The sequence below is a fragment of the Ceraceosorus guamensis genome (assembly GCF_003144195.1).
Source record: "Ceraceosorus guamensis strain MCA 4658 unplaced genomic scaffold IE81scaffold_57, whole genome shotgun sequence".
Lineage (NCBI taxonomy): Eukaryota > Fungi > Basidiomycota > Exobasidiomycetes > Ceraceosorales > Ceraceosoraceae > Ceraceosorus > Ceraceosorus guamensis.
The window spans coordinates 17125-33583 of NW_020290052.1; the positions used below are offsets into that span (position 1 = coordinate 17125).

The following is a 16459-nucleotide window of genomic DNA, read 5'->3' on the forward strand; positions in this document are numbered from 1 at the left end:
CAGTCTGTCGAGGCAGGCTTGGCTGTCCTTTGCAGCTTGACCATGTGGTCGCCTCGACTAGCGCTCCCGGCTAAGTTACGCGCGGACCTCTGCAGGCCCCGTCAGCGTCGGTTTCGGCGCCAGCGCACACACTTGACTGGGCTGGTTCAAGCAGCAAGGCACTTCCCACAGAAACTCGCAGCCTTGTGATTCCGTGTCTGGTCGGAGCTAAGAAGGACAAGAGGCAGCTCTCCACACGAGCTCCTCATGTGGATTTGAATGCTGAATGATGCTGACTGCTTCAAGGAAGCCGCGGTGAATCACAAATGGTCAATAGCTGCCAAACGACGGACGTTTCGCTTCGCAAACACCGCGTCACGAATGCTCGCTAGTCGCGAGAACAAGTGCGAGCAACAAATTCTCCCTGTCTTCGAGTCGTCGACTGGGCGTGGATGGATGGACAAGCACGCAAGAGCACGATACGATCCGGACGTTTGAAAAGACGGCGAATCGTACAAGCTCCTCAAGAAACTGTCTTGAGCTCGCTGCTGGCCCACAGATCATGGCGTCTCGCTACAAGAGCTCCTTTCTCGTGCTTGGTTCGAGGGTCTGTCAAGATTGCACTCTGCATCACCTTTATCGGCTCCGGCGCGTGCGATGACAAGGGCGCGCCTGGTCCAGGACAAAGGAGTTCCAAGCACCGATGCAAGCCGCGCAGATCAAAAACTTTCGGTGCCGTGAACCTTGGCATTGTGTCAACGAGCGAATGACGACACGCCTCGCTAGTAGTCAAATGGTAAGCCACATATCCAGCCACAAAGGACACAGAGGTCATACGAATAGAGCACGCAAGACATGGCGTGTGAAGTAGGCGGCTAAACAGATATACATTCATCTCGCTAGAGATACGGCCCCTTTTTTTTCCTTGCAAAAAGATGTGGAGCTTTGATACACACACGGTAGTGGTTGTCGATCACGCATTGTCGATTTCTTTCTGCCTTCGCCTCAACTTTTCCAAGCGACAGCTAAGGTCCATCCGTTCTCGCGGCTCCAAAGCTTCGTCATCTTCGAGCTCGTCCTCGATACTGCGAAGGATGCGCCTGAAGGCGTGAGAGGTGCCAGAACCAGCGCTGCGAGGAGCCAGTCGAGAGCGCGCGGATACTGGTACGTCCAATGCAGTCGAATGGGCATTCAAAGCAACTCCACCGCTTCCAGTGTCCGCCATCGCAATGCCGGCCAAGCCGTGTGGTATCGCCCCATCCGCTACGCCAGGCTTGGGCGCGGTATGGGAGTTCACCAGAGGCATTGGAGGAGCTTCACCAAAGAATTTTGCAATGCGCTGTGCGCGAGCAGCCTGCTGACGGTGTGCGCTGTGCATGCAACGCTCCATCGTATCGTCTACAGAGTCCGTTTCAAGGCTGTCGGTAGTCGATGTAAGTGAAGCGATGGAGCCGCGCCTTACTTCCTCAAGTGGCCCTGATGTACCTGCGTCATCCACGGGCGGGGCCACCGAAGTGTTGAAAGGGTGATACGCGCGCTGCATGGCGTAGGGATGCTTCGCCAGAGCAGAATCGCTGGGATCGCTGGTGGAAAGCGGCAATGACGCACTGTCCGACTCGAGGCCAGGAGAAGGACTTCGATACTCCCGCTCCGTTCTCGCGACGGAAGAAGATCGGGATTCGCTCGGTCTAGCAAAAGGGTCTCGCAGCGCCGGAGCAGCTCCGCGCTCAAGGCCAGCGCTGCTGCTGCTCTCGCTCTCTTCGTCGAGAGCTGTGACGAGCTGCGTCAGGAGAGAGCGATCGTGCTCGAGCAGGTACTCCAAGTTGTCGAGGGAAGCTCGGTACTGGTTGGAGCCGCTGCGAGGTCGTGTGCTCAGAGAGTGGCTCACTTTGTTTTGCAGTGGATCAGCCATGCGCCCTGGCAGGACGCCGGAGCGGCCGATGGCAGAGACGCTAGCAGAATGCCCGTGGACGCGACGAGTGCTCTGCCTAGACACTGCCGAAGAATTCTTTTCGAGAGCAGGCGCGCTTCCAAATAGGCCATGCGGAGGGGCCTCGCCGAACTTCTTTTGAATGGTCTGCGCTCGGCGCACGTTGGTGAAATGGTCGTTGGACGAGTTGCTCGAGCTAGAGAGCCTCAGCAAGCTTGTTCGTGGTTCCGTCTCAGTGAAAGACGTCGCACCAGGCGCAGGAATAGTGCTACCTTGAGGCTCACGCTTCAGCCGCCGCAGTGTTGCCACCTTCGCTCTGTTCAGCCCTGAACGAGTGCTCTCCGAGTCAGAGTCCGCTGCAGTCGGTGCACCACTGAAGTAATCCACCTCCTGCATGTGAGGCTCATCGCCTAGCATGTATGCCGGGCCGACATGGCTGTCGAGCGAGGGTGAGACGAGGTGAGGAGGCACCACAGCACCAAGCCACTTGCTTATTTTGGCGACGCGCTTGCGTCGCTCCTCTCGCGGGCCTCCCACCGGGAAGCCATCGAGCTCGAGGCTATGATCCGCCAAAATTTCTAGACTGCTTGAAGAGTTGGACTGGTCGATAGACGCATCCCTATGGATCGCATCGAGCGCGAACTTCGGTCCTGATTGCACAGCCGTCGCGTCGCCCTGCAGAGTGGGAGGACTGTCGACCGCGCTCCAGAGGTCGTTGCCATCGAACGCATTGGTCAGACGTGGAAAAGCCGAGTAAGGAGCGGCTGGGATATTTGACTGTGTCACACTGAATGATGTGCGGTAGGAAACTGGAGGCACCACTTTGAGGCCGCTTCGAGAGGCGCCCGAGGACCGATGAGATCCAAAATGCTCGCGATCGCCTGTACCAGGGACGTCCAGACCCAGGAGCGCAGCAGCTTTGGAAGTCAGGTTAGGGGGACGAGTCTCATGCGAAAGGTGTGACATAGCCGCCGGGGACGGGTTCGTAGGAAAAATACTCGCAGGTTGTATCTGCCCAATGTTGATGACGCTTCTGCTTCGCCGTCTAAGCACACTGCGGGCTCTAGAGAAGCCAGAAGGCTCGGCGCAGATCTTCTCCTTGTGGACCTGAGACCTTGCCGTATGGAGCGTCTCCATGGGATCGCTCTGCCGACGAAGCGTCGCGGAAAGTGCAGTCGCTCTCCTCGATGCTTTGCGATTCGCATCGTCGTGCTCTGCCGCGCGATCCTCTCCTTCTCCAAACAATTCGCCTCCGAAGATGCTTACAAGCTTCTGTGAGCGGCGTAGCTGCTGCCTGCGCTCGTCATGAGTCAGATCGTTGCAAGTCTGTGGGACAGGCATGGTGCTCGATGACGGTTGGCTGAGGCTTCGACCAGACTCCTGCAATTGTCGAGGTGATGCCAGCTTGCAAGAGCTTGATTCCGGGTCAGAAGTGCCTGACAGCAGCCGCTCCTTCCAGCCATCCTCGTCTCCCAGATAGAAGCTACCTGAGCCGAGATTGAGAGACAGGCGGCTAGCAAACGTCTCGCGAGATCGTCGCTCTGTCGGGCTGTCCGTCCGCGCTCCTTGCGATGCACCATCCAGAGCATATGTAGGCATCCCTGGATCGTCTGAGCGAGTAGGAGAGACCGGCGTCGAGGCTGACGAAGGCGCTGCTCTCAGAGCGCTTTTCGTCAAAGAGTCGCCAGAAATTCTGGGAGCAAACGGCGAGCGAGCCTGATACTGCTTCCACACTTGCGCCGCCTCTTGGCGCAGCCCGCTCTGTTGAACGTGGCCCATGCGAGTTGGGGTCTCGATGCTGTGCTCTTGGTGAGAAGCCGAAGGCTCTGAGACAATCCCCGCAGTGACCGCAGAGGCGGGCGCGTCCGCAACGAATGCATCTGGCTTACCGCGTTCGTGCTCGTCACCGACGGTCGCCGGCGCCATTTGACAGGATGCCTTGACGAAGGAATCGGTTCGAAGAGGGGTCGGCGAACGCGAAGAAGCGTGGAGCGATGGTGCTCCGCGTTCTGATGAAGATGCGCGTGAGCTTTGTGCGTAGTGGCTGTGGCTAGCTCGGCGAACTGCAAGTTGAGTCGCCAGCGGCAACTGACTCGCACTTGACACGGCGGAAGCCGTCGGTGACGGCACGCCTTGGGAGGCTAAGCTAGTCTGATCCAAGCTGGAGTTACTGTCGCGGTGTCGTACGCTCGATCCTGAACCAGGAGGCTCAGGAGTTCGCCTCTCCCGTTTGAAGTCAGTGGGCACAAAAAGGGGTCGGTGATTCGCGCTTGATGGCGATGGCCTATCGCCAGTGACGAAAGCGCGCGAGCCTGAGGCGGCGTGAGGCGATGGAGCCGCAGCCATGTCCAGTCCAGCGGAGAGCAACTAGAAATCGAATTAGGATTTGGAGCTAGAGCACGCCAACGGTGCAGCAGCGCTTTGGAGTGGACGAACACCACCGATGGTCCAAGAATCTCCCTTATCAACTTCTTAGTGCACGAGTTGCCACCGAGATGTTGAGTCGCAGCTCGGGCTGTGCGGAATGAGAAAAAAAGATTGGCGCAGTCAAAGGCGTTAGATTGGGAACTCTTAATCGAACACCCAAAGCAGCCCGCGAGATGCCTGCCGGCCCTAAATGGTGCTGGCTACTTTCGGAAAGCATCGCCACTGCATGGCAACCTTCTTTACGATCCACTTTCCGCAAAATGCCACGCACACTGAAAGCGCAGCCAGCCGTGGCACTGCAGCTTGGAGGTACAACCCATCCAGCTGTGTGTCGGGCCGCCATGCGGGCCGCTGCGCGTCATGCCACGGACTGGCAGATCAACCTATTGGGCTTCAAGAGACCGCTGCGGATGTTCCGTCACGCGGCTCACATGGAGCAGCTAGATCCTCTCCAAATGATCGAGTGCAGATGATCGCCAGCTTGGCTCCGCGAGTCTGCCGCCACACATGGTCGGGTAGCGAGACGAGACGTCTCATTGACTCACCGTTGTGATCACTTCAAGCACCTCGGCAGCGATCGACCCGACAATGATATGCGTAGAGCAGCGTGCGTGGACCGAATGATGAATGCGAGCAAGCTGTGGCTGCTCCAACTTTACGTATCACCCCGGGTGTGAAGGGTCAAATTGATGTCGGACTGTCAGTATTGCGGAGCTTGATTGGCACGCGAGAGGCGGATGTCGTATCGAGGTCTGCGGACGACAGTAGATGTGATGTGACGTGATGAGTTGGGATAGTTCCGCCGAAAAAGTCGTGTCTGTTGTTCCAGAAGAGCCTTGAACCGAAGTTACAGAACGATCCAAAGAGTCCGAGCTCAGCGTGGTCCCCGCGCTCGCGCCGCGTGATCAGATGGATCAGCGGTCGAGCCTGCATACACGGGGCCGATCGGGTCCTGTGATGGCCTTCTCGGCAGTACTGGCACTTGAGAGGTAGCCGAGAGCCTCAGGGTCGCCGCGCCGTAGGAGCAGGACCGGCAGGCCAGATGCGGCGGAGGGGGCTATCCTGGGCAGCCAAGATGACGATGAAGTCACGCGTCGAGGCAGGATATCGGTCGACCGAAGCCCTCGGAAACTTGCTTCCCACAAGCGGCTGCTTGGAAATGGAGGAACACTACGCGCGCTGTCTAGTGGTGGTGGTGATGATCAGGACGGCGAAGAGCAGAGCAGGATGCGGGTAGCAGGTCGAGAAAAAGTTCAATAAAGACTCTCTCTGAAGTCGTGGTGGAGTCTATCAGCTGCAGGCGAGCAGCACGAATTCAGGCACCGCGAGGCAGCAGCGAGTTGGTGCGCAAGGGGCAGCAAGGGCGCGGCTGGGGAAGCGTGTGCTGATGCGCTGAGATCCCAATCGCACCATGCAAGTGTGCGCCCTCCGCTGCTGAGCTGCTTCTCTGCTGCAGTGATGAGTGCGTTTGCTTGGTTATTGCTGTGTAGGAATTGAGGCGAGGAGACGCGGCTTGTGTGCGTTGCTGAGAAAAGGCGCGCAGGATGCATGCATGCAATGCAGCAGCTAGCAAGCTGCAGCAGCAGCAAATCAAAAATGGAAACGCTGCTGCTGCTGCTGCTTAATTGGGGTGGACTTTGGGTGAGTCAAGTGTGACTTCGGCGGGGAGCACCGCGTCCGCAAGTCGAAGCAAGGGCAGGGGTAGCCGTTGCTTCTGCTTGACTTCCTTGCCTCGCTTCAACCTGACCTACGGATCAAACAAGCGATCCCAATAGCAAGGAACGAGCGGCAGAAATCTGCAATGCAAGAGGGAGAGGTATCCACTTCCGGCTTCTTTGCTGGCTGATGCGATGGTTCGAGACGCGTACGTGTAGAGACCCTCGGTCGGTCAAGAGCAACACTCGAGACTTTGCCGAAGCGAATGGAGCCCTTGGCTTGGCACGGCAGCCGAGAGCAAGCGGAGCTTGCGCTTGGTCCGACAGAATGGGACGATCTTTGCAAGTGAGCAGCCGCAGGGCTGGCGCCGTGAGGCTGGATTTGGGTATGAGCAAGACAAGAAATTGCCGATGCCGGTGGCGAAGAAAGGGGTCGATGGAAGGAGGCGAGGTGTTGGTTGACCGCGCGGTTTTGATGTTGGTGGGCGCGGCTATGTGCGTGCGCGCAGCGGAAGCTTCTGTCGGCCGTGCTTCATTAAGCAACAAAATTCGATCAAGCAGGGTGGCCAGGTCGTGTGACCTGTGCAAACTCGCGACTCACGACTGGATGCAGGGCCGAGTGGGGTCGTACGTCCGCTGGTGGGCTGTGAGTGGTGCAGTCGTGAGGAGTAGATTCGATGGATGCCGTCGGCAAGTGCGGTGCGGTGCGGGATGCTTCTGCGGCCTCGGAATTCGAGTCGTGAATGCAGATACTGTAGATGCATGCGAACGACGCCGCACTGCTGTGGTGCTATGAACGGCGCGAGCGAGGGGGCGAGGAAGCGCGAACGAAGGCTTGGCAGAATTTGGCGCGGCTTCGAGTTTGGCCGCTGTCGAACCGAACGAGTGGGTCGCGCGACAGCGCCGACGATGTGGCTCGGAGCTCCAAGTCTCGGCGTTGGGCCTCCGCTGCGGAGGTGGATCTTCTGCTATTGGTGAGTATCGATGAATTGTGATTTGGAAGAGGCAGTGAACTAGTCTGGATCACGAGGTGGTCTCAGAAAAGCTGCGAGAGTCTGTAAGGTCCACTCCAGTAGTCAAAGTGCGAGAGCTCGGCTGCGTGGCGTGCTCTTGACTAGTCGAATGTGCAACCGAACGTCGTCGCATACGCAAGTCGATCGAGCCCACACTCAGTAGTGACTTGGCTAGAGGCTGAGGCGTACTCCTGTGTAAGGCAGCCCGGATGTGAGGCCAGGATTAGAAGTAGCTTCACAGACGGATGCGGAGAGTAGCAAACCCGAGCGAGAGCGGTGAATGTTGGAGCGACGTGAGGATTGATGGACGCGATCATTGTGCCCTTGGTCTTAAGACCATCAGCAAGGGCGGGTCCATCCAGCGCCGGACACCCGCACGCATGACATTCGCGTTTCAGCCTCACTCATGCGCAAACGTACTCAGGAATCGCGTCGAACGGCGGGGCCTCTGGCGAGAGAGCCAGCGGCACTTCATCTGCCCAAGAGCAACAAGCCTATGCGAGTCTCCAGAGCCCTGCCGCTCGACTTGACTGGCCGATGTCAGCCTGGAAAGCTCATTCGCCACGCTTTTGAAGTCAGATTTGCGCTAGCCCAATTAGCTTTCGTATCCACTATACGCGACTCGTGACCCTCCGAACGGATTGGCGGAAGGCGTGATGGGAATGTGCACCGCACGGTCAGGCAAGAATGCAGCTGACCGTACACAATCGCAACGCATTCAGACACGCTAGAGAGAGTGCTGGGCTGCGCCAAGCGGTGCATGGCGAGAGAAGAGCACCTGTGCAAAGGGTCTACGTGCAGTTTCCCTCTGTGAGAAACACCAGATCAGCAACATCCCCGTCAAAGAGTGCAGCGGCAACACGGAAAAGGGGGAGCAGCGGCGATGTGAATCGTGACATTTACGTATCTTGTACAAAGGCAAGCGTTACGGGCTGTCTACGTCAACAAAACACAGAGTTCTTAGACACGCCGCTCCGGATCCGGTACCAGAGCTGAGGGATTCGCCTCCGCCGATCGATCTCTCGGGTATCGATACCCTGCCAGTGTGAGTGTGAGTCACGATTCGTCAGTCGCGAGTCTGTTGTGAGTGTGAACGCACACACAAAGAACTCCCGGCCTCCGTCGCGCTTGGGCGGTGTTTCAACTTTTGACGCATCGCGTGCAGCTTGGCGCAGCGCTATATTGGCCGTGTGATTGCACGCGCTTCTTTTGACTGCTGTGACTCAGACTGCCTACACAGCAACAGTCACACAGGGTCTAGTATTTGCGAGTATCTCGATCGACCATGATCGATGAGGCACGCTGCCTAGCTTATACGCTGCCTATACACCTTGCAGGTGACTCGCAGGACTCAGCTTCTGACACCGGAATTTGAGCGACACATCTTGTGACGCGCGTGCGCTCGCCTCTGAATTGAATGAGGCTGAGCAGAAGCAGCTAGACTGGCGCAGCAGCTCGAAGCGCAACCTTGTACGACTCAAGTCGCCGCTTTTTTCTCACGATGCATGCACTCACTCGGCAGTCGTGAGCGAGCGTCCTGTGCTTACTTGTTCTTGACCAATCACATCTCAATCACGCGGGCGGCCGCCAGAGCGCGCTCCAGATGCGGCGTCTGACTTGATTGGCATGAAGCTTGGATCGCAAACCGACCCGCTACGGCTTGTCGCGCGTTCTTTGAGCAGCCTTGGGTCAGCCCAAGTCTAGAGAAGCTCCCAGGTGGCGCAGCAGAGGAGACGCTACAGGTTGCAGGAAGCCTCACAACCGCAGTTTGGTGCTTTGCGGAAAGAGTCGAGAAGCGGACGAAGAGAGGAGGGGACACTCACGGACTCGCAAAGCGCGACATCCAGGCGCGCTTTGCAAGCTTCCCGGCGCATGAAAGCAAAATCCTCACCGTATTCCACAGGTCCACTATAGCGACGATCCATCCATCGACAATCATCTCACTCCTCGGCCCGTTCGCCTGGGTTCATTCAGCAAAGGCCGCACGGGTCGAGCCACGAACGCGAACAGTCCGCGAGCGTGATGAGGGTGCTGCTCCCATCAAGAAGCACGACTCACGACTGTCGAGCCGGCGCACGCTATAGGGAGGAATGAGCCTGTCGGCGTACAGGCGCGGCTCTAGCGGAATCGGGACGCTAAAATCGCGCCGGCTTTACAAGCGCCATCGGGCCACGCAGTAGGGATGAAGCACCTTCGTCCCATTCTCTTCGCGATCGAGGTGCTCATCGCCCGTGACAGAAAGCGTTTCGCAGCACAGGCACATGCGTAATGGGATGAAAGTTGTCAGGACTTGCATTCCAAAATTGAAGCTTGAACATTGCCAAGTAATATATCGTGCAGGACATTCACAGTGATCACCTGCACGCCAGATGATAGACCGCGCGGTCATTCTTTCTTGAGTGAACCCTGATGCTGACGAAGATGACACAGCTGTCATCACTCAGCCAGAAGGTGTGAATCATGTCTAATATGCAAGCGCACGTCGGACTTCCTCGTCGTGAATGAACGTGTTGAGTATCACCTCGTGGCGCGCGGTCAGCGTCTCGACCGTGCTGTTCATGAACTGGAAATTGAGATTCGCACGCTTCGGGATCCCTGGACGCGGCCGGGTCGAGTAAGAAGGCCACGACATGGCTGCGTGACGCGGACAGTGACAAAGCTTCAGCTCATAGCGTCGCTTGCCTGACCTGCTTCTCCGCTTGCGATAGCTCGGCATAATTACACTCGTGAGCTGCGCGCTGCACTCACCTCCTCGACCGTTTGGCGTGTGATGATTCACAAAGCTGACCCACGAGCTCGCGAGCGCTTCAGCCACGCTAGCCCATCTACTGCCGGGCACTCGAAAATCTGACCAGAGGGTGGGCCACGATTAGCATCGCAGTGCTCGCAATTGTGCTTGGGCACCACAATCTTCTCACCAGTCGGCGGTCGAAGGAAAAGATAAGATGCAGACGGCCTGCGGTAGCGAGGTCAAGGTCAGCAAACATCCCGACGCCCTCGCGCGGAGCTGTGTGTTCACACCACGCACTTGAACACTGTGACACGACGGAAGCGAGGTCGGGAAATGCACGGTCAGCAGTGAGTCCCCGCGCTTGCAAATAGCCGCCCTTGCGTGTCTGCATCGCTGTTTCGCCTCACAGTAATCGTTATCGACGGCGTGAGGGACGCCTAGGTGTGCTGGCGCGCCGGGAGCAGGCTCGCTTAGCGTATACGACCAGATCGGGAAAGTTTTGTTATGCTCTTGAAGAGCTGCAGAATGCCGTTCGAGCAGATAGCGAGTCGGGGCCACAAAGCCTAGGTCGCCCACTGCATCGGTCATGGGAAATTTCGTACCATTTAGCTCGGATAGCAATCTACTTCTTCCAGCAAGCGCGGTTTGTGTCGAGGACCACTCACGAATGGCGGCGGCGCGCTTGTATTGATTCGTCTCGTTTGGTGCAAATAGACGATCCTCTGGCTTCTTTCCAACCAGATCGGCTCTGAAAGGACTTCCTTTGACAGGGTCGTCTGGGTATGCTTGCAGTATCTTGTCGATGACCGTATATTGATGACTGACATCCAGGCCTTCGGTAGAGAGAACGCCCCTTCGCATCCAGGAGAACAGCATGGAAGAGTTCTGAATATTTGTAGGCGTGAACAACGTTCCTTCGTCGAGCTGAGGGTCCCGCGCAGTGAAGCATCAAGAACGCACATCAGTACGCCGCGGTCTGCAGCCCTCTTGCTTGCTGTCAGTTCTAAAACTTACCGTATTGCCCGCCAAGATGGGAATGTCAAGGTATTTGCCTCTGGTCACACGTTCGTAAGCCGACTCGGGCACAAAGTAAGGATCCTGAGTGGGAAACCAAGGGAAGAAGAATTGGGTCTGCCAAGAAGCTTCGTTGAGGACACCTAGTAGGCGCTGGACAGAGCGGGTGTTGGCTGCCATCATAGAAGCAGTGGAAAGCCCACGCAGGCAGGCGATCTGCTCGCGAGAGCCGACTTTGGCAGCGCAGGGCGTCGTCGCTAGTAGCTGATTGTACTCGTCCCTGTGCCTGTAGTTGGTTGCCGACACGCTCCCGGGGCTAACGAAGCAAAAGCATATCGTCAGCGAGAGACGAGGGCACTGAAGCGAACTCTGTCCACCCACAATGCACCCCCGCTTTGAAGTATCACGGCATGAAACAAATCCTCGCGCTCCCTGTCCGCGTCATTTGCCAGCATCTGATACATGCTCGACACCGCCCCTGCGGATTCGCCGCCGAGCGTGATGTGGTCAGGATCGCCGCCGAATTGCGCAATATTCTGTGCGGCAAAAGAAGTGTGAGCGGCTTGCTCGTGCATGAGAGGCAATTTCAAAGGATCTTGCGCACCCTCTTGACCCATCTCAGAGCGGTCCTTTGATCCCATAGCATGGTATTGAGATCAGCATCTCCTTCTGCCGCTAGCTCATTGACGGCAGGACCAGCCAGCAGACCGAATGCGCCAACGCGGTAGTTGAGCGTCACGACGATGATGGGCTCGCCTTTTCTCAAAGAGGCTTGCATCAAAGTCTTTGGATCGTACAAAAAGTCTGCGCCCATTATCCTGCGTGAGCGGGCGCATGAGAGCGAAAGTGAGTGCAATGACTGCAGCGCTTGTGGAAGGCGAACGACTTACCACGCGCCTCCATAAATCCACACAAACACTGGCAGAGGCTTGTGAATGCTTATGCCCGGCGGCCTGGCAATGTTTACATGCAGACAATCCTCCGACACCACCTCTTGCAATCTTCCTGCCGGCAAGGGAGGTGCCCATCCGCCAAAGACTTTGGGCACGACACTGCGATAGAGGCGAGCACTGTGTCAATGCGTGACACTTGAGTCTGCGCTGTGCACGAGTCCCTTCCATCCACACACGTCGCGCTCACAATTGCGGACAGCTAGGAGCAAAGAATGAGGCGTCGTAAACGCCTTGCCAAGACAAAGTGCGATTGACCTGAATCGACTCGACTGGAAATTTGTGGCTCAGGTTTTCCCAGATGGGTCTCGGTCTTCTGAATCTTCCCTCGTTGGCAGTGTCCAAAGCGTAGCGTACGCCTCTAAAGTACTCTATGCCACCCTCTTCGATGCCCCTCACCGTGCCTTGTTCCAGCCGCACCTCCGGACTCTTGACATCCGGCTCCGATGTGAGGATGGTGCTGTAGGACACCAGGCTCAGGAGCGCCAAGTACAACGCTCCTCGGAGGAGTCTTGCGATCAGAGACATCTTGGCTTCAAGGCGTGTGTCCAGGAAGCTCGTGATGGTGATGCTGATCCAAAAGTGAGTGCAAACACGCTTCAGAGGACCACGTCCCGCTACACGTACGATCCTTCGTTCTCAGAATCACAGATCCTGAAGCTTAGCGCCCCCACACGCGAGCCAAGGTCATCCAATTGCCAATCACGAATCTTCTCGCCTCTCGGCATGCACATATGCTGGCTCGTCGGCCACGCAGCAGCACCAGCATGCAGACAAATCACAAATGTCCGTCCACTCAGACTCGCATTGATCGGTACACTCACACTCACGGACTCTTGACTCCCAAAGTCCGCACCGATCGTTCATTACGGTCCCAGAGCACAACGCTCACACTATAGAGACTCATACGTGTGACTCTTCTTCTGTCGACATACCACTGTGACTCTTGACTTCCACTCATGACTCACGGTTGCCGCATACTCACGACTCACGACTGTGATTGTATGTGACTGCAGTGTATGCAGCAACGACGACCTAGCTGTTCTCAAACGGCGCTTGTGACTTGCTGCTGGCTTGTTCTTTTGCAGCGGCTCACCCGCGTACTTGCATCTGCTGTCTACGCGGAGCATCCACAGGTACGCTGCACCCTCATCATCAGCATGCATGCATGGGAATCAAGAATCTTGAATTAACCCGCGGGGTACGTGCCGCAAGTCACGCGGGCGCCGACGCGGGAATCGTCTCGCCGTAGTGCTTGACCACGTGACACACTTTGCTAGCATCTTGCTCACGTATTGCGTGCATTTGATTTAATCGTGAATCACTGAATGCTGCGCTGTTGTGCGAGCCACGCGACCGTGACGCGTGAGCAGGAAGAAAAAAGTTCCAAAGCCGCGGTCGGTGCGGTGCGGTGCGGTGATCGAACTTGGCGGTTACAAGGTGCGGTGAGGATGGCGCCGCTGAGTCACACACACCCTCTTCTCCATATCGTGATAGCGTTACAATCGTGAATAAGATCATCACAGCACATCCTTTCCAGACGTCGATCGCATCGCTTCATCTCGGTCTCTCTTCAGCCTCACACATCCGCTACAAGCATCACCGTCATCATCACCATCAGCTCAGAGGCTTCCGCGTCACTTGTGCAACTGTGCCGCAGTCCCTTACACCTCGTCAGACCTTACACTGCGCAGTCCAGCTTCCCTTTCGAGCTGCAAATTCGTGAACACTCGACCCCATTGCAGCGTAGCGCACTTGAGCCCCATCGCTTTTTCCTCCACGCATGCCTACAGCGGTTCTCATGGCACCCTCGGCCCTCGATGCGACTCCTCACTCAAAGTCAGCACAGGCTTCAGCACTTCCACCAGCAACTTCCATTTCGTCAGGTTTTGTGGCACTCTCTAATGGCCGATCTGAACACATGCACCGGCCGACGGCGAGCAGCGCAGACGTGTATGTGAGCTCTTCCAACGGGAAACATGATGCCTCTCGCACTCTTCCAGTCATCGGGAAGCCTTCAAATGGCCAAATCAATCCGCCTCACCATCACCACCGCCAACAGCACCTACAACTTCAGCACAAGTATCCTTCCCTAACTCCCCATCTGGCCACGCACATCACCATCAGGTCCCACCCGGAGCGAGGCAGGGGTGTCTTCGCAACGCGTGACCTTTCTGCGGGCACCGTCATAGACATCAGTCCCGTGCTCCTGTTCCCAGCCAACGAGTACGAGCAGTACGGCCAACATACCCAGCTGGACAGCTACACGTTCGTCTGGAGAAGATCGAAGGAAGGCTCAGAGATGGCTCTTGCCCTGGGATTGGGTGAGTTGACATTTTGCACAATCTTGCTCACGTCTCCGCTCCAGCTTACGTCGCCCTTGTCCCCTTAGGCTCCCTGTTCAATCACGACCCCATCGCCCCAAACGTCTCTTACACTCTGGATCACTCCTCACAAGTCATTCGCTTCACAACTGCACGGCCGGCGCAAAAAGGCGAAGAGCTATGCATCAGCTACGGGGCTGGAAGAATGTGGTGGGAAGCTAGCGAAGGAGAATCTTCGCGCGCGGGTTCGCAGAGCGAACTCGACGAAGACGAGCTGCTGCGTTTAGGTCAGGGTCTCGACGAGGATTGGGAGGCTGACAAGGGCATTGCTACGATGCAGCACATCAATAGGCATGGGTTGCGGAATGGTCACCCGGTCAAGCCATCAGCGTCCAGCAGTGACCACGGGCGTCGCGATGCTGCGCTATCCACAACGCCATCGCTTGCAAGCACTGCGCAACCTCGCTCTGCTGTGGCACAGGGCAAGCAACCTGAGCGCGGCAGACTGTGGCGCCTAACGGAGGCCATCGATCCCGAGAGCGCACCTCTCGAGCTTTTGCCAGCTTGGGTCATCGACGTGGAGCCTCGGCGCACCGGCGCGTTTGTCAGCTTCCAACAAGCTTTCAAGAAGGCCGTGCAGGAAGCTGGGGTATGCGACGATCCGCAATTGATAGTAAGACATCTTCGCACCTACCGCAAGACCATGCTGTCGCCGCCGGCAGGAAATGAGGTATCATTAGCGGGTCACAGTCGGCCTGCAGAGAAGCCGAGGCCGATACTGCAGGGAATGATCTGTGCGCAGCAGAACATGCCCAGCAAGGAAATGCTGCTTGAACTCTTGGTGCGACTCGGGGCTTCCAGCTTTACTGTCAATGGAGGTGAGCCGACGCCCTACTTGGTGGACGTACCGGCAGATCCCGCTCCCTCGCGCAGTCGACTAGCCGAGTGGACCTCGTACTGGCCCACTAACCACCAATCGCGAGGAAATGATTGCGCGGGACTGCAGTCCTCGAATGCCAGCGTGCCGCTAATCGTGGACCGGATGAAGGACGAACAGCTATGGACGCCCGAAGCGCTTCAATGGGCCCGAAGCCACCTGCGAAAATGCGTCGACTTGGCTTTGGAAGCGAAGTCGAAGGGGCAAGTGCCTATAGCTGCGCGCGTCACTCTACCCTTCCACTTGCCGCCCTGGCGAGGAGGCGGCGTGCCGAGGACGACTTCGAGTGGAACTACGCATACTTCCAACAGCAGCTCAAGAGCAGGCGAGGACAGTCCGAGAAGCGACGGCGCTACGACTTGCGAGGAGCCGCAAGCGCTGCGCAATGCAGCGGCGGCAGCAATCGCAGCTGCTGACGCAGCAGCCGTCACTAGCGCTCCTATCGAAGCTGCAGCCCACGATACGCGGATAGAGGAGCGAAATCCATTAAAACATGCCGTCACGAATGTGATCAAGACGGTGGCCAGCATTCGATCCGAGCGAGAAAAGGAGCGACACAAGCTGCTGGGACATTCTCTGGCCGATACGCGCACGCCGTCGCCGACCGTCGCGGGCGCTCGGAGCACGCAAGAAGAAGCAGAGCTTGGAGAAGAGCACAGAGCTTCAGCTTTGGTCGCTGCTGCTGGTGATGATGGTGGTGGTGGCGGTGGTAACGAGACGCCTGCGCGGTCAGTCTCTAGCATCCCAGCGCGGGGAGCAGTAGCGAATGGGCAGGATTACCTCTTGACCTCTTTGGCGCTCTTCACGACGCACGAACCATGCTTGTCCTGCTGCATGGCGCTCATACACTCTCGCGTCAGGGTGCTGTACTTTTTGTACCCTTCACCAGGCGCTGGTGGATGCTGCGGCGCTGCGACGGGGAAGCTACTGGGAGGCAGGGATGGTGGTCCGTATGCTGTGCATGAACAGAGCGGTCTGAATCATAGATTCGAAGTCTGGCGTTGGCTAGGACCGTTGGACGAAGATGCGACGGAGCAGGACAGCGCAAAGTTGAAGCAGGAACTGAGCATTGATGGGCTTGAGCCCTAGAGCAGAGCAATGGCATGATGCTACATCTACATGCGGCGCAGTGAAGTTCGTCGTGAGCGACGTTGTTTGCGTCTCCTTTATGGCCGCAAAGGCTTCGCCTTCATCGGTTTGCCTTCATCGTCCAAACGGACATCTCCTTTGAGACCTCCTGACCAGGGTTGGACGGCCGCGGCAGCGGCCGCGGCCGGGGCGGTCTGGGATTTCTCAGCTTGCTTCGACTCCTTGCCGCCAAGCGTTTTCACGTCCTCATCCTGGCCCCAGCCATCTGGCGCTCCGGCATACTCGCCCCAGCCGCGAATACCCTCGGCCTCATTGATGCGCAAGATGACGTCGGTCGAGTTGATACCTTGCAGCGCATCCCATTCGCGCTGACACGAAATCCTGATAGGGGTTGAGAGAGAGGGGGGGGG

General features: G+C 57.4%; 5 protein-coding genes across 5 annotated transcripts in view; 2 read left to right on the top strand and 3 right to left on the bottom strand.

Annotated features, from left to right (window-relative positions):
* Positions 1-952: 952 nt before the first annotated feature.
* IE81DRAFT_348926 (hypothetical protein) lies at positions 953-4255 on the bottom strand (the record flags this gene model as incomplete). Its single annotated transcript, XM_025516320.1, has 1 exon — positions 953-4255. One exon carries the CDS (start codon positions 4253-4255, stop codon positions 953-955), a length of 3303 nt encoding a protein of 1100 aa, XP_025367924.1.
* Positions 4256-4503: 248 nt separating this feature from the next.
* IE81DRAFT_325223 (hypothetical protein) lies at positions 4504-4857 on the top strand. The gene has a single exon (XM_025514449.1). It carries the CDS (start codon positions 4597-4599, stop codon positions 4807-4809), a length of 213 nt encoding a protein of 70 aa, XP_025367925.1. The 5' UTR covers positions 4504-4596; the 3' UTR covers positions 4810-4857.
* A 4421-nt stretch (positions 4858-9278) lies between these two features.
* Positions 9279-12362, bottom strand: IE81DRAFT_325225 (alpha/beta-hydrolase). Its single transcript, XM_025514450.1, has 11 exons — positions 11890-12362; positions 11640-11801; positions 11354-11567; positions 11131-11285; positions 10750-11065; positions 10401-10659; positions 10143-10310; positions 10033-10039; positions 9923-9960; positions 9753-9851; positions 9279-9638 (listed from the first exon to the last, which is right to left on the bottom strand). The coding sequence occupies exons 1-11, from the start codon at positions 12225-12227 to the stop codon at positions 9469-9471; spliced, it is 1926 nt and encodes a 641-aa protein (XP_025367926.1). The 5' UTR covers positions 12228-12362; the 3' UTR covers positions 9279-9468.
* An 822-nt stretch (positions 12363-13184) lies between these two features.
* Positions 13185-16422, top strand: IE81DRAFT_325226 (hypothetical protein). The gene is made up of 2 exons (XM_025514451.1): positions 13185-14023; positions 14092-16422. Exons 1-2 carry the CDS (start codon positions 13621-13623, stop codon positions 16047-16049), a joined length of 2361 nt encoding a protein of 786 aa, XP_025367927.1. The 5' UTR covers positions 13185-13620; the 3' UTR covers positions 16050-16422.
* Positions 16088-16459, bottom strand: part of IE81DRAFT_360363 (hypothetical protein) — a gene marked incomplete at its 5' end in the record, with an annotated part of 2539 nt that continues 2167 nt past the window's right edge. Inside the window, one exon of the mRNA XM_025516716.1 lies at positions 16088-16430. Within this exon, the coding sequence (XP_025367928.1) occupies positions 16127-16430 (304 nt within the window). The 3' untranslated portion in view covers positions 16088-16126. The remainder of the gene's footprint in view (positions 16431-16459) is intronic.

Excerpts from the sequence above, each read along its gene's own strand:
- IE81DRAFT_325223 (XM_025514449.1), top strand. The coding sequence starts at position 4,597 with ATGCCACGCACACTGAAAGCGCAGCCAGCCGTGGCACTGCAGCTTGGA.
- IE81DRAFT_325225 (XM_025514450.1), bottom strand. The coding sequence starts at position 12,227 with ATGTCTCTGATCGCAAGACTCCTCCGAGGAGCGTTGTACTTGGCGCTC. Across the intron at positions 10,311-10,400 it reads CAAGCGCGCCGCCGCCATTC|TGGGCGACCTAGGCTTTGTG; the intron begins GTGAGTGGTCCT and ends TGACCGATGCAG. Across the intron at positions 9,852-9,922 it reads TTTCCTTCGACCGCCGACTG|ATTTTCGAGTGCCCGGCAGT; the intron begins GTGAGAAGATTG and ends CCCTCTGGTCAG.
- IE81DRAFT_325226 (XM_025514451.1), top strand. The coding sequence starts at position 13,621 with ATGCACCGGCCGACGGCGAGCAGCGCAGACGTGTATGTGAGCTCTTCC. Across the intron at positions 14,024-14,091 it reads GGCTCTTGCCCTGGGATTGG|GCTCCCTGTTCAATCACGAC; the intron begins GTGAGTTGACAT and ends TTGTCCCCTTAG.